Genomic DNA, 26365 nt, shown 5'->3' with positions numbered 1-26365 from the left:
TATATTCATTCAGCGCTTAATGGCGCATGAAAATCTGTGCACTGCGCTCGGTCACAATGCTCCGGCAGTCGGCGGCAATCTTTGCAGGCTGGTCATGACTAGCATTGGAGGCGGTCTCCGAGGGGACTTCCCGGGACGTAGCTGTATTCATACGTGTCCTGGAAGGAAAAAAAAAACAGAATAAATTTTTAAAGGCGATTGCACAACTGGTACCATTGGCGTTAAGCTAACGCTTGTAAGTTAGCGTTAGGTGGCGCATCTAATGCATGCACAGTAAGACGCAGCCCACGCGGAGACCTTTATCTTTCCTCCTCTGCTTCCTTCCTGTCGGTCGCGATCGGCTTCAAGGACGCCTTTTAGCGACGCCGACGACAAACACGATTTGCCCGGAAACCATCTCCTTAACAGCTATAGCACTGAAAAAAAAGCAGGGCGCACATTATCCGGGTTAACTGTATTTTCCCTTGTTTTCTGGGGGTTCAGCTCGACGGTGTGTATCCCAATGCGCTGAAACCAGCGCATACACCAGAAGGTACCGTACCCAGAAGGTACCCCTGCAAGTTCCCCCAGAAAGTACCCCAGCCCCACAGTTCAGCATTCCAGCATTGTTTCAGGGTGCATTTTAAATCACTGCAACACTTTTGGAGGTCCTCAGAACAGCACGAGAGACTGCAGCGACATTTGCACGCCTTGTGAATTGTCCTTCAATGCCAAAGCAGTATATGCCCATTATAGCAAAAGCAGCCGTCCGCTGTTCGTCGGCGTCTATGGCATGAAGTTGCTGTGACGTCACCATGGTCTCGCATGACGTCAGCAGTAGACCATAAGATAATGGCGTCTACAGCAAAGAAGAAAATTAAACTTTCTTCCGAAGGTGCGACTAATTGAACCAAGGACCTTCAGACTGCGAGTCGAACATGCCACCCATGGGCCACGAAACCGCGTTGCTTCTTGGCGAATAAAGGTGGACCTAGTGTACGTGTTTCCTTTACGACTGTATGCTAATGAGCAGGTGTGTCATTAGAAAGGAAACTATCTTTAACGAACCTCGCAACAGAGCTCACGATGAGACAATGCTTTCGAATTCAAAGCAGATAGTAAGTCTTAAGTGCCCTCCGCAATTTCTTTTTATTGACCTCTTCTCATATTACCCTGTGTTTTTGCTTCTACTTAGCAACCGTCCATTGTGCACACGCGATAAGAAAGAAGTGCGCCGTTTCCTGTCTCTATCTATCTTTACTATTATTTTTCTTCCCGCCTTCACGACGTTGTGCAACGCAGACGCTGTCCATTTTACTTTTACGTTCCCAGGCCAATAAAAATCTGCGCCCGTACTCATCATTTCAAGTCGTTTTCTGAACGGAATCTCGTTTTGATGCTTTAAGTGTTGTATTTATTTATCTTAGAAAGTAATTATGTGAGATGCTACCGCGTAAAGGTTTCAAACTGTGTTGAATAACAGGGATTACAAATAACATACAACGTTCGCATGGAATTCGCAATGGAAGACTTGTGGTCAAAATCTTTTTTTGCTGCGAGGGGCCGTGAATGCATATAAATAGCTTTAAGTCAGTGAAGGCCTGTTGCTCACCATTCCACCCATGCGAGCGGGGAGGTGCCTGGCGTCGATGTACCGCTGAATGTCGTTCTTGTTCACTGGCTTCAGTCTGTCGGCGCCGGTAGGAATTACACTCGTAATCATTTTCAATATAGCTGCAGGAATGAAATGGAAGTCATTGGTAAGTGGACAAACATCAGGGCACGTTGTGCAGCGTATCAGGCTTGAGAACACCGGTTTCTTTCTCAGCTTATGCATCGAGCAACGACTGATGCTGGGTCAGTTGGCCCACCGCGAACGACGTGGTCGCTGAGTTCAAGTTAGTGCATGGATTGGCCACGTTCGATTGCGCTTCGTGGGAATTAAGAAATTTTCTAAAATAACCATATATTCCATAATTACAAGTAAACTTGCGATTTACACAACCTGACTCCAAGCGCTGACAAAAAAGGAAACGTAAATAAGCATGCAATAATAAAGTGCACGGAATAAAAAAAATAAAGTGCACGGAATAAAAAAAAAGTGGTTAGTGGCAGCTTGTTGCACCGATTTAAGACTCATATGGCTTAAAGCAGCCTTAAGGGCTCCTACTGAGTTCAGCAATGACTTTTGTCGCGTTCAGACGAGGTTCGACATTTTTCACAACATGCATGATAAAAAAGAGCTTCGTCATGATCGACAACAGGGTGTGGAAAAAAAAGAAGCAGTGTTTAAAACAAAGTATTTACGTGGGGAGTGAACGGGACTACTAGGCCAATAAAAAGGAAACGCGGAGGCAGCTGATTTTGGATTGTAGTATATGGAGACTGCTGAAGCCTCCATTATTCCGAGTGGCCTCAGTTTTTGTAACGGAATACCCGTCACCACTTAAAAAGGCAACGACTGCATGTGGCCAGAACACTATTTTTCCCATAGTTTGCTTACTGAGCAGATAAATGTCGACGTTAACGAAGACACAAAAAGAACATCGTAAATCCATGGCATTTTATAACAGCCGCATGTAACTCGCTTTGGAGTCAGATCATTAAACCCACTGATATAGTTAAACCCGTAATGGCTAAAAGCCCCTTTTGCATATTCGCCACGATCCCGTGTTTAAGGCAAAATATTTGAGCAAAAGAGTAATGCCGAAACAAAAAAAAAAACAACACCTACCGTTAAATATCCATGGCATGTTGTATATAAGCGCGTTTCCTGAGAAGAAAAACAAAGAAATATATTAGCTTTTCACTGAAACAATGCCCACATCAGATATTATGCTTAATTAAACTTGCAGCTTTCGTGGTCATTTCTAGCTTTCTCATTTAAGCACAACGTCTTGATCAATTTGCCACATGCTTGAGCACACTTGAATTGCTCTTCTCGCTGTGAGTCCTTCATGCTTGCAATTTTATTTAGTTACTGCATATTTTGGAGGAATATACACAGATATCCGCAAAAGCATCATTAAGCCTAACTTCAGTCCAGCTGTCAGACTGCTTTGTTTACAATGAACGCATACTGCTGAGTTTCGGGGATCTCAACGTTGTGTTACCGATGACGAATAAATGCCTTTAACTGCGGCAGCTTTAGTGTTTTTTCCACACACTTGTACACTTGGTGGCAACGTAATGATAAACACGGCCTTCGTCAAAAGTTAGTCTGCAATGCTTATTTTATTTAGTGTGTTTGCTCTTAGTTTGGGTCACTTAATTCTCTTATACTGATTCTTGCCTTTAGGCGCTGTTGCTCGATGCAAACGTTTTATTTGTTCAGAAAGAAAGAAGGAATAAAAACTCTCATGCGTCCACGTGCGCTAGCGCATTTTGTAAAGTTTGAAGTAAGATTGTTTTATTTTTATTTTATTTTTTATTTTCGAGAGAAACCAAGAATACTGAGACGTAAAGCAATGCTGAGAAAAGGGAACGATAAATTTTGGCAGGAAATACAACAGCACGGACTTCGAACACGTCGAAACCGGCTGACATCCATTGTCGCGCGCGCTGGTTTACCAACTCAAAGGTGGAACATACTATGAGCTGCTCTTGAGTCGCGCCAACATCAGACACGCGCGAAAGAAATGTTACACTCAGCTACTTGCTTCAAGTTAAAAAGTTAAGTGAGAAAGCGAAGATTTCACACAGGACTTGGTGCTAGCGGTTTGAAGCCACGCCGCAGGAAGACCTCCTTTTGTGGGACAGAGCAACACGCTGACTGCGCTTTGTTATTATCTTGAAAACAGTCATTTCCTCACTGCTTTCAAACACCTATAGAGATTTCACGGGATCACCAATTTTGCCCTGATGTTTTGTGTATTCGAAAATACCCACCCTTTGGCCTTTTTAATGTGTCACAAGCATGTGCCGTTGTCTGCAGCGTCTTTTTCGCTTGAGAAATTCCACCCCAGCTCCCCAAACCTCTTCCTTGCGATGGCTTTACATGTCTCCCCGTTTCGTTCACTATGTTCGTGTTTCTTCCATGTAGACGCAAACTGTTTCCAACTTTCGATCCATAACATTGACAAAATGATTCCCGCAGCATCAACGACTGTCTCTCTCCCCTTATTCCTCCTCTTTGACTTGAGTTCAGGCTCCAACGCAGTGCGTACTCTCCAGCAGTGAAGCCACTTTGTGGACGGAAGTTGGTCTCAGTAACTTTACTGATAAGCAGACGTGTTTGGTTTGACTTATGGCGGTTTAACTTCCCAAAAGGACTCAGGCTATGAAGGACGCCGTAGGAAAGGTCTCCGGAAATTTCGACCGCCTGTTTTTTTTTACCGTGCAATGACATCGCACAGTACACAGTGCGTGTTCCTGTCCCTGTTTTCTTGCGCCGTTATATTCCATTTACGATGGCTCTTCACCAGTTAGCTAAAACTCAAGTCTTGAGGCGCCTAGAATTTCGCCGACATCGAAATGCGACTGCCGCGGCCGGGATCAAACCCGTGTCTTCTGGGTCAGGAGCCGAGCGCCATAGCCACTAAGACACAGAGGCGGTCTGATGAACAGACATGTCCGTAAATAGTTAAATTGCTGTAATGAGATTACAGGAATTTATTTTCCGCGGCAATTTGCGATTTAATGAATTAATCTTCTGCTCTAATAAGTTAGCAATGTATTGAATTACTTTGAGGCGGTAATTTAGCAGCCATTATGGTTAATTATCTTCTAAAATTACTCTTCTTTGTACAACGGATAACTGCTCTTTGTGTCGGCATGGATTTAGTCTCTCATGTGCCCGATAGGGAGTCTAGAAATCGGGAACAACGCGTAACAAGCCTGCTCCAGTTAATAGATATCGTCAAGTACAAAAGGCTTCAGTAAGAACAGTCTTCCGAGACATCCTGCATTCTGTGTTGTCCGGTCGCCGTCTGCACGTACACGAGAGCATGTACGCGGATAGGGAGGGGTGTACATGGTGAGAGCATACCCCAAGCAGCGAGATCTGAGGGCATGCTTGTGGCGCCAAAGGTGCACATGGCACACGTCGAAGTTCAAATCGGGCCAGGAGCGCGCACAGAGGCGGTGCCTCTGTTACGCTCGAGGCCACGATGCCCGTGTGGAGCAGGTGGTAATGCGCATGGCGAGAACATTGCCGGGCACAGGCTGCCGAGGTAGACACTTGAGAACGCCGAGTCGGTTTGGTTTATGGTTTTGGGGGGGTTTACGTCCCAAAGCAACTCAGTCTATGAGGGACGCCGTAGTGAAGGGCTCCGGAAATTTCGACCACCTGGGGTTCTTTAACGTGCAATCACATCGCAATGTAAGTACACGGGCCTCTAGAATTTCGCCTCCATCGAAATTCGACCGCCGCGGCCGGGACGGAGCCTGCGTCTTTTGAGACAGCAGCCGAGCGCCATAACCACTGAGCCACCACGGCGGCCCCAAGAGGACGCCGAATCGATAAATAATCTGCTGAATCGATGAATAACCTGGCTCGCAGGCTTAAAACGGCGGAGACAGCTTCAGGCAGCAAGGCGTTCGGTTCGCCGCTCGTTTGTGTCTTCAGAGAAGTGATAATGATTAAAGCTTGGCCATGCTTCTGTTTTCATTGACTTGCTCGTGATGTCTTATCCATGGTGCTAGAATTATCTTTGTAAGGACCCTTGCTTTACGAAAGAAGTATGAGGAATAGATGGATGGGGCGTTCTAGAGAAAGAATTGTGTCTTTTCATTGCTTGCTTTGGTTCACTCTTTTCATGAAAAATAGGAAGTTAGAAGTAATTGCGTCATATTTAGAAAGCAATTGCAATGTATAATGCATAACTTTTTGTTAGCAGTAAAATTGCGAATGTAATTTAGTTGCTTTTCGAAAGGAATTTTGCCCTGTATGCTGATGGGGCTCAGAAAACAAGAGATATCATAAGACAGCTGCTAACTTGCCGAGTGCGCGTGTGCGGTTCCATGGTTTTAATGTGGAAATGCATTGTACGGCTTACATGCCATATTTTTACTCCAAAGGTTGTGCATTCGCAGTTAAGGGCAACTGGACAATAAGAAACTGCAATAATGCGTTTTTAGCGTGGCTGTGATGTAGAAAAACGGGTTATTCACGTTTTCCAGGTGAGCTTGGAAGAAAAAGTAGAAGAGCAATAGGAAGAAGTAGTAAATACAGGGGCTTCTATGAGACTATAATCGGAAGAAGAAGAGTCAAGAAAAGGAGCAGTAATCCTTCACCGGCCGCATGCGCTATTGGTTGGAATGCGTTCCTGCAGCAACTGCACACTGTTTTTCACTGGTGTGTATGGATGTTTTCTGTGGAACGTGTGGATAGAAAAGGTTCAGTCTACGTGATTCTTGTTAAATACAATACCAATAGCAATGTTATCGCTCTCATAATTCAGCGTTCTAATACATGTCAGATTTTCTTTATTGTGCACATATGGGAGGAAGAACGATGAAGCTTGCACGTGCAGTCGGGGACAAAAGTCTCTGGACCGCGTGTTCTTCAAACGAAGCCCATAAATCTGCTGTTAGCCTGCGGCTGGAGACCGCACTTGTGGAGGTGAAAGTCAATATTTTGTTCTTTCATCTCCACAATTGTGGTCTCCAGCCGTCGACTAATAGCTGAGCTATGTGCTTAGTTTGAGGAACACGTGGTTTAGAGACTTGTTTCCGACGGTACGTGTTGCATTTGCTTGGAAAAACCGAAATTACTACTCCCTGTTACATAACCGGAAAACAAGGTTTGATTCATTGCACAAAACGTTTTCCCTTTTATTCAATAGAAGCTTCAGAGTTTATTCATGTAGCTGACAATGTTCATACGGCGTGGTAGAAACAGAAGAGACCGCCCATGTTCCTTTGCAAAAAAAAAAAGGCATGCCCATTGGAAAGAAAACTCAGCTCAAAGAAAACTTACTTACCAAGTCTTATGGGGTACTTCGCAACGAATGCATCCACTAGGAACTTGAGGAGCTCTATGTCCTACATAGAAGAACAATACATAGCACGTTGTAATGCATTTGACTTGAAAACGATCCGCATCCAAGCGGCCCTGCACCTCTGACGAGGGTAGGCGCCATGTTTTATTTCTGTTCGAAATATGGCTCACAGCAAACGTCGCTGTAGAGCTAGCGTATTCCATCAGCGCGAGCGCCTTGTATCCCCCTTTGCATGAGACCTGTTTTTCCACTCGAGCTTGGTCGCTAAAGAATATATTCGCAACCGCGAACAAATATTAAGATATCACGTTTGCAGAGTGCGAAAGAATTCTGGGCGGTCGAATTATATGTTCATAACTACCTGTTCTCACTGTGACTATAGAATATTTCGCTGTACCCTTAAAGACATGTGCTTTGTTCGAAATGCGCACCAGCGCACGGGCTTTCGATAGCAATTATATTTGTTAGGAGAATGAAATACAAGTTTTAGAAGAAAACAAAACATTTGGGATTAACTCTGACAGGTCTCCAATGAAAAACGTTTTTAATTTAAAATCCAACGTTTTGAAGCCGGTTCCTTCAAGGGTGACTGGGCCCCTGAAGAAGGAGCCCATCCGGATTCGAGACGTTGTATTTTAAATTGAAAAACGTTTTTGGTTGGAGACGTGTCAGAGTTTATTACACATGCAAGTCATCAAACCCAACCAAAGAGGCAAATCTGTCAAGATGTTTAGTTCTCATAAAATACAACAGCACGAAGTAAAGTTAAACTTTTTAAGTTACTTTTTTTAGTTTCAGTTAACCCGCCCATTTCGTTACTTCGTATTGTTTTCAGTTCGTCCCTTTGCATAGTCGGTACCGAGCACAACACAGGCAAACAACTAGCCAGAGATTGCTTGGGGTTAGCGGGGCTGCCATTGGATTTGAAGGGTACGTACAATGTTAGCTACGCCAGCGTCAGTGCAGTCCATTAGAAGAGTGATCTTTTTGACGCCGCAATCGTTGAAGAGCTTCTCCACGAAAAATAGAAACACTCTGTGCACAGCATCTCGCTGGACCTCTCCCTTGACATAATTTTTAATTTGGAGGACCACTGGAAGTGACACACAAAAAAAGAAAAGCGAAATGTAACCATGAATTTGTCATCAGGCACTTTTGTATACTGAGAACTGCGCTTTTTACTAAGTGACTAAACTTAGACCTTAAAATAGAAAGTGGCAAGACTGATAATTAGTAAGAACTAGTGATTAACAAATGTGTCTTTGCCTCAGTCTGGTGCCAACATGCCGGCTAAGAGACTTGAGTTTGCCAGGTCTCTTATGAAAACATATGTTCATTACTTGATATTACTTGTATATTTGATATTTGCATGAATTGTCGTTCAAAAATGAAGGCGCATTCTCCTGAAACCTCGTCCCGGTGTAATGCCTTTGACAAATGCACATGGACAGAGAATGCTTCATGTTTAATGCTCTCCGAAATCATGATTCGTCGAAATTCCGTTCAGTAAAGAAAATCACTCTGAAAGAAAGCGGTACAGTGACCAGTGTATGAAGGCCACTGAAGCTAGAAGAAATTCCAGCTGTGGCAGACTTGATGGCTTAGCCACCGAGAACAAAAAAATCAGAAGAAACGAACTTCGTTTACCTGCAACAATCATGGCTCGGTGTACATATTGCCTTCGTTCACGAATACTGTGTTATCTTTTTTCTTGTTCTTTTAGTTCATCAGGTAACAGCCACTACGCCTTTTTCTTTTCCCTAAAGAGAGTGCGAGTCTGCGTCATTGGGCGCTGTCCGAATATTTTCTTCATTCATGGATGCTTAAATATATACTTAGCGTTTCTAACTGAGCCCAAGCTTTTGTGTGTGTGCGTGTGTGCCCGGTGTGTTAGTTGGGCATATTTAAGACAAGCCCTTGTGCTCCTTGTGAACACCGCCTGATCGCATAGGCTGCAAAGCTTCCCAGCAGCTCAATTACGTTTTAAATATGATTTTTTTTTCTCATGAGATATCGCTTAAAACTCCTATATAGCTTAAGACTATCCTTTTTTCTTTTCCTCTGAGACAAAATTTTTCCTTTGTCAACAGCTGCCGGTAAGTGAACGCTTAGAATAATTAAGCCCGCCGTCACCTGACGTAGTAGCTACCTTGAACGCTAAGAACGCAGAGACGTGTTCAAACGGGCGCTGAGATTTCGATCCAGACGGCTCTTGCGTCTACTCAGACTGCGTCGCCTCAAAATAGGTTTTGAATAGCGGCTGCAAACATTTATCATGTCGCAGCATCTGAAAGGCGCTATTCTAAAGCACCCGCCACAGAAACGACCGGAGCAGCTTGCGTATCACGTGTTCTTTGCGCAGAAGGCTGTAACGACAAAATAAGACGTACACTATCGTCAGCTCAGTTTTGTTACATGCGTCGCATGTCGGGCCCACTGAGCGCGTAAGATAGGTCTCATGATATATTTTTCTTGAAATCTCCGCAGGTTATATTTCAGAATAAAAATTCACACATCAAGAAATGCGGTGGTTTTTGCAAAAAATAAAAAAAAAACAAATGTTTAAGATGCATTCTTAGCATCAGTGACTTGTCGCTTTTTTGCTCTCGGAATTTTTTCTACCGCTTTCCGGAGTAATGAAGTGTATACCAGAGCTCCCTTTCAAGCCACTGCCGCTATCAGACGTCGCCTGCCTCTTCTCAAACCAGGTTCAGCAATGTGTTCGTTCGCAAGCTGCTCAGTGAATGACCGCAGCCCTTTCAGTGAGCACTGGTAGTAGCCAGCTAGACTCACTCACAGAATTGCGCAGTTTCGCTTATATACCCTACACGCTAAAACTCTGCGGCCGCTTAAAGCGCATGCCACAGTAGCACTTGTTTAACGTACGAAAATGCAAGTTAAACGATAACGTCAGCCGCAGTCCCGCCATTTGGTGGAAAAAGCAATTTACCCTTAACAAAATGGTGCTTCTCGTCTGGCAAATCATCAAGCCTGATTAAGAATATTGTAAACTTATAACTCACACTTTGGTTTTAAGCGTGGTTGCGACTAAGCGAAAGGTAGATGCATGGTTTGTATGAAATGAACTTACCTGAAAGCGTATAGTTTAGAAGAACTTCTATTGGGGCTAGATGGTTCATTGTACTTGAGAAACGAAAACAGTAGCGCCGAAAAAACGCACACACACCAGCGCTTGTCCTACGTCGTTATTCTGATGTGTGTGTGTGTGTTTTTTCGGCGGTACTGTTTTCCTATCTCGGGTACCTGAAAACGCGGCCTTAAAAGAACTGCTGAGGCTTCAAATAGGTCACCGTGCTGACTATACGCTATTCTCGTTGCGTACGTCTAAGCCTTTGGCGCTTAAGTACCTCCCGCATCACGGACGTATACGCACCGGCTTGTTTTGTGCACCAAGCCATGTTTCTCGCATGTACAACCCGAAGAACTCCATTGGTTAGTCTACGGGATCGCCTTATGGATATCTGCGTATACGTTATTGAAAAAAAAAAAAACCTTAGTAATCCAGTGCAGGAGCGTTGATCTTTCTAGAATTGTCGTTAGCGACAAAAATATAGGAACAGCTTGTAAAATGTAGTTTATCTGCTCGTGTGCTTTAACTGGAGGAGATAGGATGTGTGGCCTGCCCTGGATAGGCGAGATAAACTGGTACGTGGCTTACTCTACTCTGTTCGTAACCAAAAGCGGTGTATAACAATTGGTACAAGCAGATGAGCTAACCGACGCTGTGGTGCATTCAAATACGCTATGAACATCGAGATAAAAGAAAATGAACCATGAGTAGAGCTGTAAACATTGGTGAAGAAGCAGGTGAACTCACAGACGTGGCATCCTGATTTGTCTTTTCCGTACGGGTAGATGATGCCCCGTTCGAACACTGCCCTTGGTAGCGTCTCTTCGCTAAGATCTGCGATTGAAGGAAGTGTATGGGGACATGCATGTTAAGGCGACGACAGCAATACACGGTGTTTGTAGTTTGTACTATCGGGCACGCGTGTACAGACCGAAAGAGAGAGAGAGAAAGAAAGATTGAGCGGAACAGCTGTGAGCTAGTAGGCTCTGAACTATTTGTTTACTTGCAGGAGTTCTTTAGAGCTGAATAAAAGTTCGAAGCAATGGTTTTTTTTTTCTGCGCAGTTTGTTTTATTACCGACGTCAGATGATTTGCATCGAGTGCCATGTCCTGCTTATAAGCTTATAAGCTCCGTTATATCGTGCGCCCGACTACTTCAGTTAACTAGAAGTAGGCATAGTGAAAAAATCGAGTTTCAGCGTGAAGCCCGAAGTGTCGATGGCCGACAGGGGCACCGGCATTGAATTCATACCGCGATTTACCTGGATTTTTCCAAGCTGCAAATGAGCGAACGACCTTGGAGATTCGGGACCTCCGAAGCAGATGCAGCGATGGCGGCTGCAGCGGCCAGCGTCGTCTGGTAGTATGCTCGGGAGTAGTACACCAGCGCTATTAACTATGCTAGCGCTCCTATCGGCGGTCGACATTACCAGCTTCACGCTGCCTATGCGAAGCAGCTCCCAGTTTTCCTACTACCCTTACTTCTTGTTCACTGCAGTATCCACGCGCTGTTACAAACGCCATATATCATTGTCTTGAGGCTGCTCGTGCGAGATTTCGTCTAGCGTATCTGAGCTCGGCTTACGTAGTTATCCGCTGGGTTTTACGTTCTCCCTGGGCCCAGTCGGCCGTTTTTTGCGAATCATCTCACGCTACACTCACTCTGGCATTGCGTCACTGATCCTGGTGATTACCAACTGCTTTTGCTAAGTTCGCATAGTTTTTTTTTTGTCTCCTTACAAAAGTGCCAGGGTATCTCACTCACCGCAAAAAAATAAGCAAAATAAAACAATTACTTCGGCTATATCTGCGCATAATTAGTAGAACGTACCTTCCGAGAAATCGAAGACATTTACAACGGGGATTGACTTCAGTTGTGTTAAGAACACTGACTCGCTCATCGCCTCCACTGTTTCGTCTCCCTGACTGCCGAAGTCCAGGAATTTGCCTTTACCCTTAGCACGGACCTCGCGCTAAGCCGACAGCGCTAGCAGCTCTACTGCGTGCTCTTTTCTTCTATTCTTATATAACGACCAGTGTTGGACTCTGCTTTGAGGAGACTAAGCAGTGCCACATGGGGATCTCAGTAAAACACTTAGCGGGGAAAGTTGGTGCAGAGCTTCCAGAATTCAAGCGCAACAAAGACAGTACACAGAAAAAAGAAGACAGCGCACACAGCGCATGTCCTGTCGTTCTCCCTTCTGTGTGCTGTCTTTGTTGCGCTTGAGTTCTGAAAGCCACATGGGGACTCTGCAAAAGCTTGGCTGCGCCCTCGTTGTTTCCGCTTACAAAGATTTTGCGTTTCGCGTTAACGCTAAAGATAAGCACATTTTTCCGCTGTCTTCACGACACTTCGAAAATTACTTCCGGGAACGTGTTCGCGATACAGTGCTGTTCAGAAAAGCACCGGTAAGCATAACAGTGACGTGGCCTCGTTTGGAATAGAGACCCTGCTTTGAAAAGGAATAATGTGAAACGGTATCGAGGAGAACGGTGAGAAGAAGGAAGCAGGGAAAGGGAAGCAAGACAGCTAGTCGAGAGCTGCTCCGGAACTGTGGTGGTCTTACCTTTGAGACGCATGGCGCGTCTCCAGCGCAGCATGTCTAACATGTACTTGTGTGCACCGGGCATGTTGACGCGCATCTGGCACACGATCATGCGACAGTAATCGTCGTCTTCCAACACCCGCTGCAGATCCTCCGCATAGCACAGTTCTGTGTCCGTAGGTTTGGGGATAAAGGTGGTTGAAGAAAACAGAGTCTATTGTGAGCTTCGTTGTGGCTCATATTTGCAGGCGATCTTTCTTCGCCAGCTCTACTGAAACATCTAGTTCTTTGCTAGTGGAACTGGAGCAATGCAAGTAACGAACTTTTTTTCGTGTGTGTGAGAATCGCCTTGATTGGTTTATGGTTTGGTTTATGAGGGTTTAACGTCTCAAAAAGACTCAGTCTATGAGAGACGCCGTAGTGAAGGGCTCCGGAAATTTCGACCACTTGGGGTTCTTTAACGGGCACTGACATCGCACAGTACACGGGCCTTTAGAATTCCGCCTGCATCGAAATTGGACCACCGCGGCCGGGATCGAACCCGCGTCTTTCGGGCCAGCAGCCGAGCTCCATAACCACTTAGCCACCGCGACAGAATCGCCTTGAAAACATCCCTACTATAATTTCGGCCTGAATAAAAACGAGCAGTAAAATCAAAAGCAGAGGCGTCAAAGTCCAGTTACGCTGATTTTAGACAGTCTATAGAGTGTCAATTGACTTCTGTCTATAAAGTCTATAGACTTTCTATAGACAAACCTTAGAGAACAGTCTATAGGAAATACAAATTCCATAGACAGTCTATAGACAGTCTACAGATATATGGCCATACACTTTTAATAGGCTTATTTATAGATAGTCTGTAGACTAAAAATAGACAAAAATAAATCTATAGAAAGAAAATAGTCTCTAAGATATCTAGGGACTGTCTATAGACCATTTTTGTAAGGGGGGTGGCTGCCTAGGTCACACAAACAACAAGGACATATACGAAAGAAAGACTAGAGAGAAGCCATGAGTATATTAGCGTGCTTTATCACTATTCGAATAAAACTGCGTGGAGACACGCCTAGTTTTTATGAAGCAAAGTAAACGTCGACAAGTAAATGTTCAAAAATTACTTTCCAGCCAGTGTTGCGACGAAAGAATAATGTACGATTTAAACAGAAGCAAATATCACAGAACATTCATGGCATATATATAGCTTTCTAATTTCGTCTTGGCATTTGGTTGCCTGTGGGTTTCCTTCCAGACTTTCTAGTTTTGTTAATTTGTGCTGATTGTAGTTTGCTACGAATTGAGTTTATTTTCTGCGACAATAAAATGCAAATGTAAACAAAAAGAGCCTAAAGTATAACGGCTGGATTTTAAGTCAACACTAACAGCACCAGTAATCTTGGTGATAAGGTAAATAATGAGAAATGCAGGAGTAGACGTTCCATGGCGAAACAGAAAAAAAGTATTCTTCATTTTAAGCAGGCGCCCAACTGCACTACTATGGTGAAGAGCATGCACACGTTGCCATCAGTCGCTCGTAAATGTTCGTAAGAAAATAACGACAGGTCTTCCGGCAAGAAGAATTTTTGTGAAATTAAATTTACATTTACTTCAGTGTTATATTTTCATGAGCAAGTACTCATATATTGGCGTTAAATCAACTCAACTCTATATTGGCGTGAACTCAACTCTGGATCCAACACGAACGTTTCAAGCATGAATAAAAAGAAAAAAATCTAGAGGGGAGACACAAGCTCCAAGCTCCGCCTTAAGGGCATGACACGATAGCGTTAATAGGTTAATGCTCATATATGCAAAGTAGGTGATTCTTTACTTTACAGTCATGGCTCACTGGAAGTGCTCATACCACTCCTGACGCAGTGCTGCAGCGGTTAAGCGATGCGCCACTACCTTGGCAGGTGGCTGTTTCAAACGCAACCACCGATGGGGCTTGTGAGACCCAGGTTGCTTTTCCTGTCCAACCTCTCGTGACCAGCCTGTAATTTAACTGCCCACCTGCCACGGTGCAAAGTTTGTTCACAATCCGGTGGGCAGGTTGTGGTGACACCACAAGGTCACGTGAGTTATGCAGTCCATCTTTCACCTAGGTTGCTTTCCTGGTGATTTTTCGTGAATTTTTTGCTCACAGTCAACGACGGTGACGCCGGCTTTTCCGCGACGCGAGCTCCTTAGCGTTATTGCGTTAAGAACGATTCCTAGTTGATAGTTTCCGCATGACTCCGGTTATTAGGGAAACTGTACGCGCCTCGATGAGCCCCTCACGGAAGCCGTTTTACTCCCCGCTCAAAAGTACACTCCGTGTCGCAATAAAGCTGGTATTGTGCAGTGACGCTTAATGCGTAGTCTAGAAACGTACGCCCTGCGGGAGGAAAAATAAGGGGAATAAATTTAACGACGCTTGTCCGTGAGAGAGACGCGCGCCACGGGATACAGAGTTGGCAAAACTACCGCCACCCCTTGGCTGGCGCACTCGAAAAGTAAGAACCACTCGAATGACGTCAGCGGTCGGCGCTGCTGTCCGGCGGCGCGTCGACCGGAGTTGCAAAAGGAACCGGCTGCCTTCAGTTTACCTCGGCAATTTTCCTCGAGAACAAGGTCGGTGCAGGCTCGTAGGTGAAGGGGAACGTTAGACGCTTCGCACGGGGAAAGCGTCTGGCTTTTGAAATAAATGGCCGGGAACGACGCTGCTTCATTTTCTGTTCCAGTGGTTTTATGTCGTCGTAATGCGCTTACGTCGATAACGACTTTGCCTTGCGTCGATTAGAGAGGTGCGCGTAAAGAGCATACGCAGACTGAGTTTAAATACAAATACAACGAGAAAGTTGTCAAAACACTTCGTTCATTGAAACCCGTGGCATGTTTTATTTATCCGTCTATGTGGGCTAGCTCGAGCACTAACACATCGCCAACTTTCAACTGTAATAAAGACAGGCGAAAACAAGCAGCTAAAAATCATGGACTCGCTATGAAAACAAGCATAACATACCTATATACACTGTGCGCGGTGGTGATGGGAGGCTACATTATTTGTGATGCGCATAACCACCGATCACTATTGCCCACTGTGTATTTATTGCGCATGGTTTTGCTGTCTTCCTTAAGCTGAAAGTTAGCGATGTGCCCTGTTTGTCTCTCTACGTGCGTGTATCAAATGTTCAAGCTGGTCCATCCAAACGGATTCGCACCAACTATCTCGGAAACATGCAATTTTTTTTTATCTCACTGCTCGTTCCGCATGAAGATCAGATGCTGTCTTTCCGAAACTCTTCCTGCAGCTTGCGAGTGCTGCCTGACCAGTCATTGCGCGAATTTTGGTTAATTCCGGCTAATGAACAGTAGAGCCGTTAACACACACAGGCAGCAGCTCCAGACAAGTCTTGGAGCTCAGTTTCTTCGTCACTGTTGTCGCGTTATCGTAACTATCATAGCCGTACGACAAGTATCTCTTAAGGATACGCACATGAAAAGGTCCCTGATGCATATTGCGGCTGGTTAAAGCTACTGTAGCATATACTCCGCTCGACGTATTTTTTTCTGCTTCCAAATTAACTTTGTGGGCCTTCAGTACCAACCACATCATACGCATTGCGACGTCTGCCGGACCGCTTTCGCGGGCTCTGAAACGCCATAAAATCGATTCAGCCATGGTACCGGCAATCGCAGGGTGTAAAGCTAAGTGTTCTGTAATGTAAACTAGAAAGTAAGTACTAGCTAATCAGTCGCTATTCAACTGAAAGGAAATGTTTTAATTATGTGTGAGAGCTCGATTCTGATGCCTATCTTTTATTGGCACTTGTTGCTTCCGCACCGATATTCCAGTAATTACCTGGATAGGCTTGCCGTAATTTCATTGACTAAAGATGGAACTGCCGAGAAGAGATTCGTTAGTCGTGCGCTGTTACCGTGTTTGCTCATCTGTACGCCCAAGGTGTGTACGGCTGGAGAGAGTGAGGATAGAGATTTTCGAGTGGAGTATTTTTATGAAAGACTGCGCGTAATTACTAACGAGCTACAGACAGCATTCAAGCGTCTCGGTCAGATGGAGGTTTGAGGCTTCATGAAACCGCAGATGTGACTACTGCAGGGAGAAGCTTAACGAGAAGCTGTCGCTTGGGTTTTCACGTCTGCAACTGATTAGCTGCGCCAAGGTATGGCTGAGAGGATCTTAACCCCCCTCACCCCCCTTCAGTGCGGCATGCAGCGCAGTCAGATGCAACGCTAAGCAGGCTGCCTACGCAATGTGCGCATTTTTGCGCAGTGGTAGTTTTCTTGATTTTGTCCGTGTCTACCCGCTTACCATCCACCCTTAGTAGCGTGCGAGCCCCTGGCCAACTTCCAATCTGAGCAGGGTGCGTTGCTGAGCAAGTTGGTTTGACATGCCGAACATTGTAGTGCTGGCAGACGAGGTACGAAGAGAGGACGAGGCACACGGCAGGCTGTTGCTGTGTTGTTGCTTTTCCAGCTTCGTTGGATATAACGCTATAATTACAGCTTCGGTCCTTGAATTGCACTTGTCACTTTTTATGGTATGTTTGCTTAATAATAATAATAATAATAATAATAATAATAATAATAATAATAATAATAATAATAATTGGTTATGGGGGAAAGGAAATGGCGCAGTATCTGTCTCATATATAGTTGGACACCTGAACCGCGCCGTAAGGGTGGGATAAAGGAGGGAATGAAAGAAGAAAGGAAGAAAGGAAGAAAGAGGTGCCGTAGTGGAGGGCTCCGGAATAATTTTGACCACCTGGGGATCTTTAACGTGCACTGACATCGCACAGCACACGGGCGCTTTAGCGTTTTTCCTCCATAAAAACGCAGCCGCCGCCATGTTTCGTTTCTGTGTTTCCCTAGTCTACTACTGTCTGACATGCATCTATTTTCTCATTCAATTGGCGCGCCTTATTCCCCTTTGCCAGTGGCTTTCTTCTGTTTGCTCCTTAGCGAGGAAAGGTAGAAGAAAACAAGAAATAAACCAGCATCATCAACGTGCGCAGTCTACCTGCGCAAGCGAGGCTGATGTCTGCCCAGCGTAGCATAAGTTCTATTTAGCTGCACGGTGGGCAAACCGGGGCGGCTCAACGGGTTTTGCTAACCCATGGGCGCTTTTCGCTCGCTGCGCGCGCAGCAGTGTATACCACACGCACGCCGAGGTCTGCCCCGATTCCGGCAGACGGCCGGGGCCCTCGCGGAATATTCGTGCAGAACTACACGGTGCCGTGCAAGAGCGAATGTGAACGCTCAGGACATCTCGGGCAACTTAGGCACAGGAAGCTACGCATCCGCCCCTTCTGATGCACTTAACAAAGCGCAGTTAGTCCGTTGACAGCAAAAATGCACCTCTTGAGAAAGCGACGCAGGTGACGGACTGCCGCAATAAATTTGAAGCCTTGTATTTTTTATATGTCCTATTTTATTGTATAATCCGATGTACTCTTGTCTCCTGCTGTATGTGTTGTAAAGGGAAGTCTATAGGGACACTCAAGTTACTTCTTTTCACCTTTTATTCGGGCCCACCCGCATCTGTGATGCGAATAAACAACTTGAGATTTTAAATGGAGAGCCCCTCGATAAACTGGGAAAGAGTGCCTTGAAGGGCAGTCTGACGTACTGCGACGTCAACGAACGCAAAAGGAAGACGGACACAATAAGCGGAACTTCTGCGGTTTCAGCAAACTTGTCCAGCTATGGAAATCGAGTATGCGGTCCAGAGAAGGTGCAATGCAGTAAAAAGTTAGTGGTGGTGGTCGCCGTGGCGTAAATATAAAGGCTGGATTAGCTTTACACGCCTCTCATCCCACCGAGGAAGAACGCAGTCGCGTAGACGCGGCTCTGTCTTGATGACAGTGTTCCCGAACACCACAAAAAGTTAAAAGACAGGACGTGACGGCTTCTGGGCCATTTGCCATTCCACATGCGGCTACATTAAGTTTTTCGACAAATCAACTACTGAAGGCAGGTAGCGAGGACGTCTCACGAGTGACAGCATTGGGACAGAACAAATTATGGGTCTAGGCGAAGGGTGCATTAGCACGACCTTTCTGTCTCTATTCTTTATGAATTTATTCTTCTTGTCTTGCACGCCTGTAGCTTGCGCCCGTGATGTCCCTGTTCTCGAACATATTTTCTATTTTGCTGTTTTCGTACTGCACCTTCACATTATCGAGAAATGTGGCGCATAAATACTGAAACCCTTTCACGATAATAAATAAAACATTAGAAGTAGTTCTCCTATTGCATACTGGTGTCTCTTCTGGGTTCGTAGTTCTTTTGCCCTTCATATGCATATTGAGATGAACGACGGATAGTGTTATTCCTAGGGTTATGTTATGCCATGTCTTGTTAAGAGATGCGTAGAGCAAGTGAGAAAACTAGTGCCGCATCAGCGTCGGTTTTGGCAGCAGGATAGTTACGATAGGGCAGGATAGTTAGAGGATAGGGTAACATGAAATTTGGCTTCCTTACTCTAAAGATTCTTGATTGTAAATATGTTTTAAGACCCAAACTAGAATTGCATGCGCGGTTCGTGGTCCTCATCAGGGTAATTTTTCTAACATCCACGAATCAATCAGAACCACGCTGCACTTTATTATATTCTTTCCAAATAGATACTCATATATACCAGAAGGACTTATTATATTACTGTCACAGCACTCAAATATCTTGCCGAAATTCTCGACATAAAACTGTGCAAAAATAGCCAGACTCCGCCTCTCGTAATTTTCATCCGGTTCCAATCGATAACACATTCATATCATGTCGCCTGCTCACTGGCACTTTTTGCGCACAAGTCGGTTAAAATCGTCGTACACTCCGTCGCGCGCAGATAGTTGCATCTTCACAGTTTTCTTTTTTTGTGTACAAAACAGCCAAAGACGAATCATCTACCAGAAAAATCGCGCACCACTCCAATGCTGCTCATTTTAAGACCGCCCTGAGACACGTAATCATTCATTGAAGTTGCCCATCTCTCACGTAGTGAAACCCCTGCTCAGGCGCACTTGAGGAATAACAAGTAAAAAAAAAAGAAATTCATATCTTTTCATTCTCAAATGTTTCTTGATTGCAGCAGCTAGTTTGCGCTCAGATGTTTGTGCCTTGTGGTTCCTGTGCCCATGTCTTCAGTGTTAATGGTTGCGCAAAATCTTCAAGCATTAATCGTACCTCAGGCAAAGGCTAGTTTCTCCTCAGCAGAGGTACGCGACAGACAAAAAACTTATCTTCGAAGCAACGCTTTTTTGATTAAACATTAACTATATTAAAGTTCCTTCTTACCAATTCTAGAACTTTTTAAAAATTAAATCACATCATGACGGAAACAACGGCTTCCAGATAGACTGTGGACGGCCTCAATATTTTATTTTTTTCAAAGAGTGCTCGCGAAAAGCTCTGTTAAGGTGCCACAAAGTAAAAAGTGCTTCTTAAATTGCATGAAACAGGTATTAATGATGAGGTTCTGGACTGGAGAGGCCTATCAAACTTGCCGCAAACAGGTTGAGAGTACTGATGACATTGAATATGGCTTTTTGAATGCGTACTCGGGCTTTCCACAAAGGTCTGTGGTTGGTCCGTTTCTGGTCTATAGCATCAACGTAGGGACTGCAGTCTAGCCGCGTGTAAAATTAGAACTTTTAGCTGGTGATTGTTCAGTTTATGGATCAATAACTGGTATGAATTACCAGAGTAGAATTAAGCAGGGTCTCAGTATTTCATTGCACATGGGGGCGTCATAAATGGGAATTGCGAATAAATTATGGTGAGCCACTCTCACACATATCTCCAGGAAAAAGAATCACACGTTCCTTTTTGTACTCAATTAGTAACTATTTCTTGACAAATGTAAGGCATTTTAAATGTTTAGGAACAACTATTTCACGTGGCTTAAACTGCGTATGCTTGCAGAAATGTTGTCATCAGCTGGTTTTAATAAGCTGTGATTTTTAAGAGCAAAATTGAGAAAAGCAATGAAGGACGTCAAGTTAATGGCCTGTAAAGCAATCAGTCAACGCTGAAGCATGATTCAGTTGCCTGGAATTCTCAGCAAAAGGCGTTGCAAGGTAATCTAGTGAGGGCATGCCGGAAGTTTTTATACACGGTTACTAGCGGCATGTTTTATCTGTGGCAAGTACGGGAAGATCGATTCATTCACCGAAATGCTACAGTCATGTAATATTGAGCTGCTAGAAACTAGAAATCAGATAAAAAGTATTATAGCAAATACTTCATCAGGAAATGAAGATCAGCAGGAACAGGTACCGTCTCTAACAAAAGTAACCGAGCAATTATCTGTGGCAAGTACGATTCATTCACCGAAATGCTACAGTCATGTAATATTGAGCTACTAGAAACTAGAAATCAGATAAAAAATATTATAGCAAATACTTCATCAGGAAATGAAGATCAATAGGAACAGGTACCGCCTTTGACAAAAGTAACCGAGCAACCGCGGCGCCGGCGGCGCGGGAGCTGGCGCTCATCTGAGCGGCGGCGCTGCGGTCGCGAGTGTAAACTGGGTGACGTAAGCCCGCGCTCTCGCCCTCCTTCCTTGGATGATAAGAAGTAAGCGGATAGTATGTGCGGCGAGCAAATTCGCGTGTTTGGAGCGCTATCATACTGCGCGAGGGTGCAGGCTTACATCAGCCAGTTTACGCTCGCAACCAGGGAGCAGCGGTCAGCGCCTAAGATAGCAGCAACGCCGTCGCTCGGCCGCCAGCCCGCTTCGGCCGCCGGCGCGGCTGCTCGGTTAGTTTTGGCAAAGGCGGTGCTTGCACCGTTTCGGTTACTTCTGGCAAAGGCGGTACTTGCACCGTATCTTGTAATGATTCTTATAACTAATCTTTCTTTAGCCCCGCTAGCTTTCTAGCTATCTAGCTTCCACGCGGCCGCCGCCTGCACTTACCGCGCACGTGGTGACTAAGAGACGCGTCTATCTTGCCGCCTTTCTCTTTCACTTCTATTTACTCTCCCTCTTCTATCTGTACGTGGAGGACAGACTGGCTCTGTCGGTGCCAGTCGACAGGTCCGTGCACCTTTCCTTTTCTATCCTCATTCAGCCTCTAACTACTGCAGCTACTCTAGTCCAATATCTACCCAGCGATGCGAAATACTGACCTTGATAAGAAGGGTGTCACTGGCCTATGAAAGATAGTCAGAGACCTTTATTTTTGTGTCAGAAAGAAACAAATGGTGCAGAACGGAAGAGAGAGGCACGAAATAAGAGGAAAATCGCTGTTTTAACTGCCATGAGCAATGATAAACTAACCCGGAAGATTATGGAAGTTGCACGTATTGAAATTAAAGGATGCGTTAGCTGTCTGTCTATCACTAAGAGAAAAAGTGAGTGTTCTTTAGAATTGTCACTAGTCAAATCCCTTTATCATGCCTTGATTTGTCTCCAGCTTTTTTTTTCTTAACGCATACGCTTGTTGCAATGCATTGCCTGTAGGTTGTGCCACGGGTTTTTCGGAAATAAACCAGCCGGAAGTTTGCACTCGTACTGTGTACCGTCATCGTCTGCTTGATACCAGTTTTACGCCAAGACCCATAGAAATAAAAAAAAAGTATCGAGAAGAAGAATTCCTACAAAATGCGTCCCATTTGATAACGCCGAACCATGAAGCTACGCACGCAAACTACGTGGACCACACGTAAGCAAATACGCAATCAATTTTCACGAAGCATGCCACTGAGAAACTTTGAAATGGGGTTTGTGATGTGCAGCGCCAAGACAGCGGTTCTCTAAAAGATGCTAGGTTGTCAGTGCCTAGACCAGGCTAGTGTTCGAATTCAGCTAAGGTAGAAAGTTTTTTCCGCGTGTTTTCCTCTGGTTCTAAATTTAAAATGTACACTTGCGTCATTCAGCAAATATTTGCGAAAAAAAGCATAGCATAGCAGAATAACACTTGCGTAGTCAGCGTATAAGACGGTTACCATACTTGGATGTCGCTTATGTAACAGAACCAGAACATTCTGGCAGATTTATACAGAACTGAAATTGAAATAACGTAACCGCCCATTGAAAGCGGTAAGCGTACTACATGCGCCTAGTCACCTTTTTTTTCTCGTGGTATTATAACTATTACGAATTATTCTATGAGAATGCGCTCACCGTGCCTTTCCGTCCATTGCTCCAAGCGCTCACGCAGTTCCTTGATGTGCTGTTCGGTTACTCTGTCCCAGTACTGTCTGTCGCCGAAATCGTCGTTATCCACCAAGTATGGCATGTTGGGACTACAACAGTTTCGCGGGGACCGCTGGCAAACGAGAACCAACCGCCACACCGACTGCACCGTCACTAAAATCTGGAGCCTGTGACGTCCGTCCGAGCGCCGGAACCACTCTGAAAAACAAACTTTCCTATCGACGAAAGTGCGTGCGTGCGTGTTTTCTTCTTTCCCGAAGTCGTGCGCGTGCGTCACCTCGCACGAGGTTCGTCCAGCGAGAGCGCTTCCTCGGCTCCATTTATTATCACTTGCCAGCGAGAGCGTTTCCTCGGCTCCGCTTATTATCGCCGTTGCCCCTCGAGCTGTTTGTAAGCGGCCTTGAACGTTCGTTCTCGCTGTCTATAGCGTGCACACTGTCTAATGAATGTGGCGAGAGCTTATAACTGCTCACCCGGGCCGGAAAAGCCATGCATGGAAGGTACACATAAACAAAACTTCCGCCAGGGTTTAGCATGTTCTAAACGAACATGCTTGAAGCTCGCAGAGCACGTGCCAGCTTGAGCGCGCAGCCGCGCAAACGAACGAGATGGCCGATGACTCTTTAGCAACATCCGCGCGTTGTCCTTGCGTTGATGAGGCGTCGGCGCGTGAAACGAAGGTCCCGTAGATGCTTGGGAAGGCAGTATCTTAAAGCGGAGACTTGGGCTAATTGGTACACCTTGCCTAAGAAAGAAAAACAACGCAGAAACACGGGACGAGAAAACACGACGGCACAACGCGCTGATTGGCAATTCTTTTTTTTTTTCCGTCACAAGCGAAATATACTACATAGCTGGAAAAACAGCTAAACAACAAAAACACAAAACATTACAGACAACCCCGATACAGAAGGCGAAATCATTGCAGGTGCTTTGCACAAGTCAAAAGGAGAGGTAACTTATTTCTTTGTTGAGCAGTTTAACGGATGTCATGTTGACACAACTTTGGCCTCTCCGCTGAATGATTAGAGCTTCTATGATTTCCCTTGCTTTTTTTTTCGTTTTGTATTTCTTTAAGAAGCGCGTGCTTTGCCGGAAAGCAGTGCTGTTTTTTGAAGGGCAAGAAATTCTTGCTATGTACGGCTAGACTGCTGCCTGTACCTGTTTCAAGCAATCAGGCGTGCTCGCTTAGTCCAGTGTTGAGACAGCGGCCCGTTCGTCCGACATATGCTTTCCCACAAGACACTCACGCATCGTACAACAGACACCGCACTGACAGTCAGTATAGCTAGTTGGGTCGTGTCACATGGGCCGTGTAGTAGGTCGTCACTGCGGCACAAAGCACTGAGCCTGTTCGGTGCAGAAAAAAAAAAACTACTCGAATGCCAGTGCGTACTGCATATTTCTTTATCTGATGTGACAGTTCGTGCATATATGGCATGATTGCTGTATTAGACGGTTGGGGATCAAGTCGCTAGGCCTTCTTCACATTCCGCACTTCCTTCAGGAGGGACTTTGCCACAGCAATGGGCACGATCTAGGAAAGCCTGCATCTAATAGTCTCTCCACCTGCGACTGAACAGTCGCAACCATCTCGTGGACGCGACCGGCCAGGCGTGCTCTTCAGCGCCGCTTCCACTTTTCCACGCTTCACGAGCTTTGAATGCGCCGAGGAGCACGGGAGGAATTTCTTCTTTGGGCGTGGAACAGTCAGACGACGTGGTGCGTTGTGAACTCGAGCTCCATATCCAAGCAGCGCGGCACCTTGTTTTAAGACAGCTCTTTTGTCAACTTGAAGTCTTTCAGGGCAGATTCAAACAATTCGGCTAAGCACGAGGATTGTCTTTCCGTGTCTCCTTCTTCATAATCAAACAGGATCGAGAAGTCATCAAAATAGCAAAAAGCTCTGACGACACCGTGTGCCTGAAGGTTTTTTTTTTCTAGTTGTCTGTCGTGCCGCCACAAAAGATCGCTCAAGTTGGGTGTTTGGTGAGCGATACTTAATACTGATACACAAAATGCATCGAAAGATAGTATCGAAGATACATGTACCTTCGATACTGCGCCCATGCCTGCTGGATAAGAATATGTTCTATCGTTTCTCTGTCTTGCACGCAGCAAGAATAAGTGTCATCCGCAATTTTTGCCCGCAACACTTCGTCTTCAAGCACCCAGCCCTAGCCTGGCAAAGTAAACCATTCCCTTTGAAATTGTCAAAAAAATTGTCCCATTTAAACTTAGCTTTAGCCGTCCTATAAAGGTCCGACGTCGGCTTGTTCACCATTTTCTTTTGCCAATGAGTATCTTCCGAGGATCATACTTTCTCTTTCAAGGTTCTTATTTTCGTTTTACTCCCTGTGGCATTGTATTTATTCAAGTCATTCAGTTCTTTTCCCCAATGTAGTATCGATACTGCATCGGCATATGCATCTGGAATTTTTGCCACCCATCGCTTCTCATTCATTTTCCACAACCTTTCGTCACACTGCACCTTATTGTTTGCTTCACGTGCTTCGAACGTTGACCACCCCATATCACTTTAAACTGCTTCATTATTATAGTAGTGTTTCCATGTGCTCCGAAGGCAAACCTACCGACTGTGCTCTGCCTATTTTAAGTGCAGAAGTTGTGGCAGATCCCAAGCACACCACAGCGTTTGCAAACGGCAAGCCCAATACTGTCGCGCCTGTCCAGATTATCAGAATAATTTCATATTTCATATACTCCCAGAGAGCTCGGTTCTTCATGACAGCTGCATTTCTTGTTGTTTTATTTATAGTTTCCTCCCTATGGTCGCGCACGAGGCATCTGGCATCATTTATCCACTTACCAAGATACCTGGCTGGTGGGGTGGTGTAAGTGTACAGGCGGGATTAGTGTTACAGTTTCCTGTAGGCAAATGCTCAGCCTGAGTCACTGATTTAAGTGATCGTCTCTCGACCACTGTTCAGTATATGAGGCCAGTGTCCTCTAAAACCCTCAATAGTGATCGTGACACCAATCGCCGCTCAGCTCGTGAGCCCTCAGGGTACACGATGTGTGAGACGTCATCCAGGGGAACGTTCAGTCTCCTCAGGTGAGTGTACGACTTAACTATAGGTCATTCTTAGTCTTGTAGCGTGATTGTACCGGGCCCATCATTTTAAACTATGATTCCCGATTTTTTTGGGTGCTAAATATCAGTTCTAGAATGTCTGTCAAGTGTTGAAGGCCTATCAGGACGTCTGCTACGCGAACGATATACATTAATAGTACTGGTAAATCAAGCACTAGCGGCGCCAAATAGCGGTGGTTTCAAGTACCTTACCAAGTATGCACAATTCCAGTTTTGGAAAAGTGTTTCTCCCCTAGGCGCAGGTCGCATTGAGGACTTCGAAAAAGACAGCCATAAAAATCAATATAGTGCAATCAAGTGTATCTCACAGACGTTGTGATGAAGCGAACAAAAAACAGACAGGGTAAAACCGTCTTGTCTTCAGCACCTCAGCACAAACGCCATCGAAACACAGAAAACCCGAGAAAACAAAAATGACTGACCATTTCACGAGTGTGCAAAAAATAAATCACGCAGGAGGCAGCATCTCAAGTAGACGACCAAAAAACCGAGCATTTCAAGCAGAGGTTTGTTTATTTGATAGTCATATGT

At 45.1% G+C, this 26365-nt stretch overlaps 1 protein-coding gene across 1 annotated transcript; it reads right to left on the bottom strand.

Annotated features, from left to right (window-relative positions):
• Positions 1-22916, bottom strand: LOC144125872 (motile sperm domain-containing protein 2-like). The gene is made up of 8 exons (XM_077659619.1): positions 22687-22916; positions 12579-12725; positions 10759-10845; positions 7859-8013; positions 6903-6963; positions 2714-2752; positions 1592-1713; positions 1-158 (listed from the first exon to the last, which is right to left on the bottom strand). Exons 1-8 carry the CDS (start codon positions 22799-22801, stop codon positions 99-101), a joined length of 786 nt encoding a protein of 261 aa, XP_077515745.1. The 5' UTR covers positions 22802-22916; the 3' UTR covers positions 1-98.
• Between the last annotated feature and the right edge of the window lie 3449 nt (positions 22917-26365).

This window comes from Amblyomma americanum, chromosome 3 (assembly GCF_052857255.1).
Source record: "Amblyomma americanum isolate KBUSLIRL-KWMA chromosome 3, ASM5285725v1, whole genome shotgun sequence".
Classification (NCBI taxonomy): Eukaryota; Metazoa; Arthropoda; class Arachnida; order Ixodida; family Ixodidae; genus Amblyomma; species Amblyomma americanum.
This window is presented reverse-complemented; position numbering and strand designations above follow the sequence as displayed.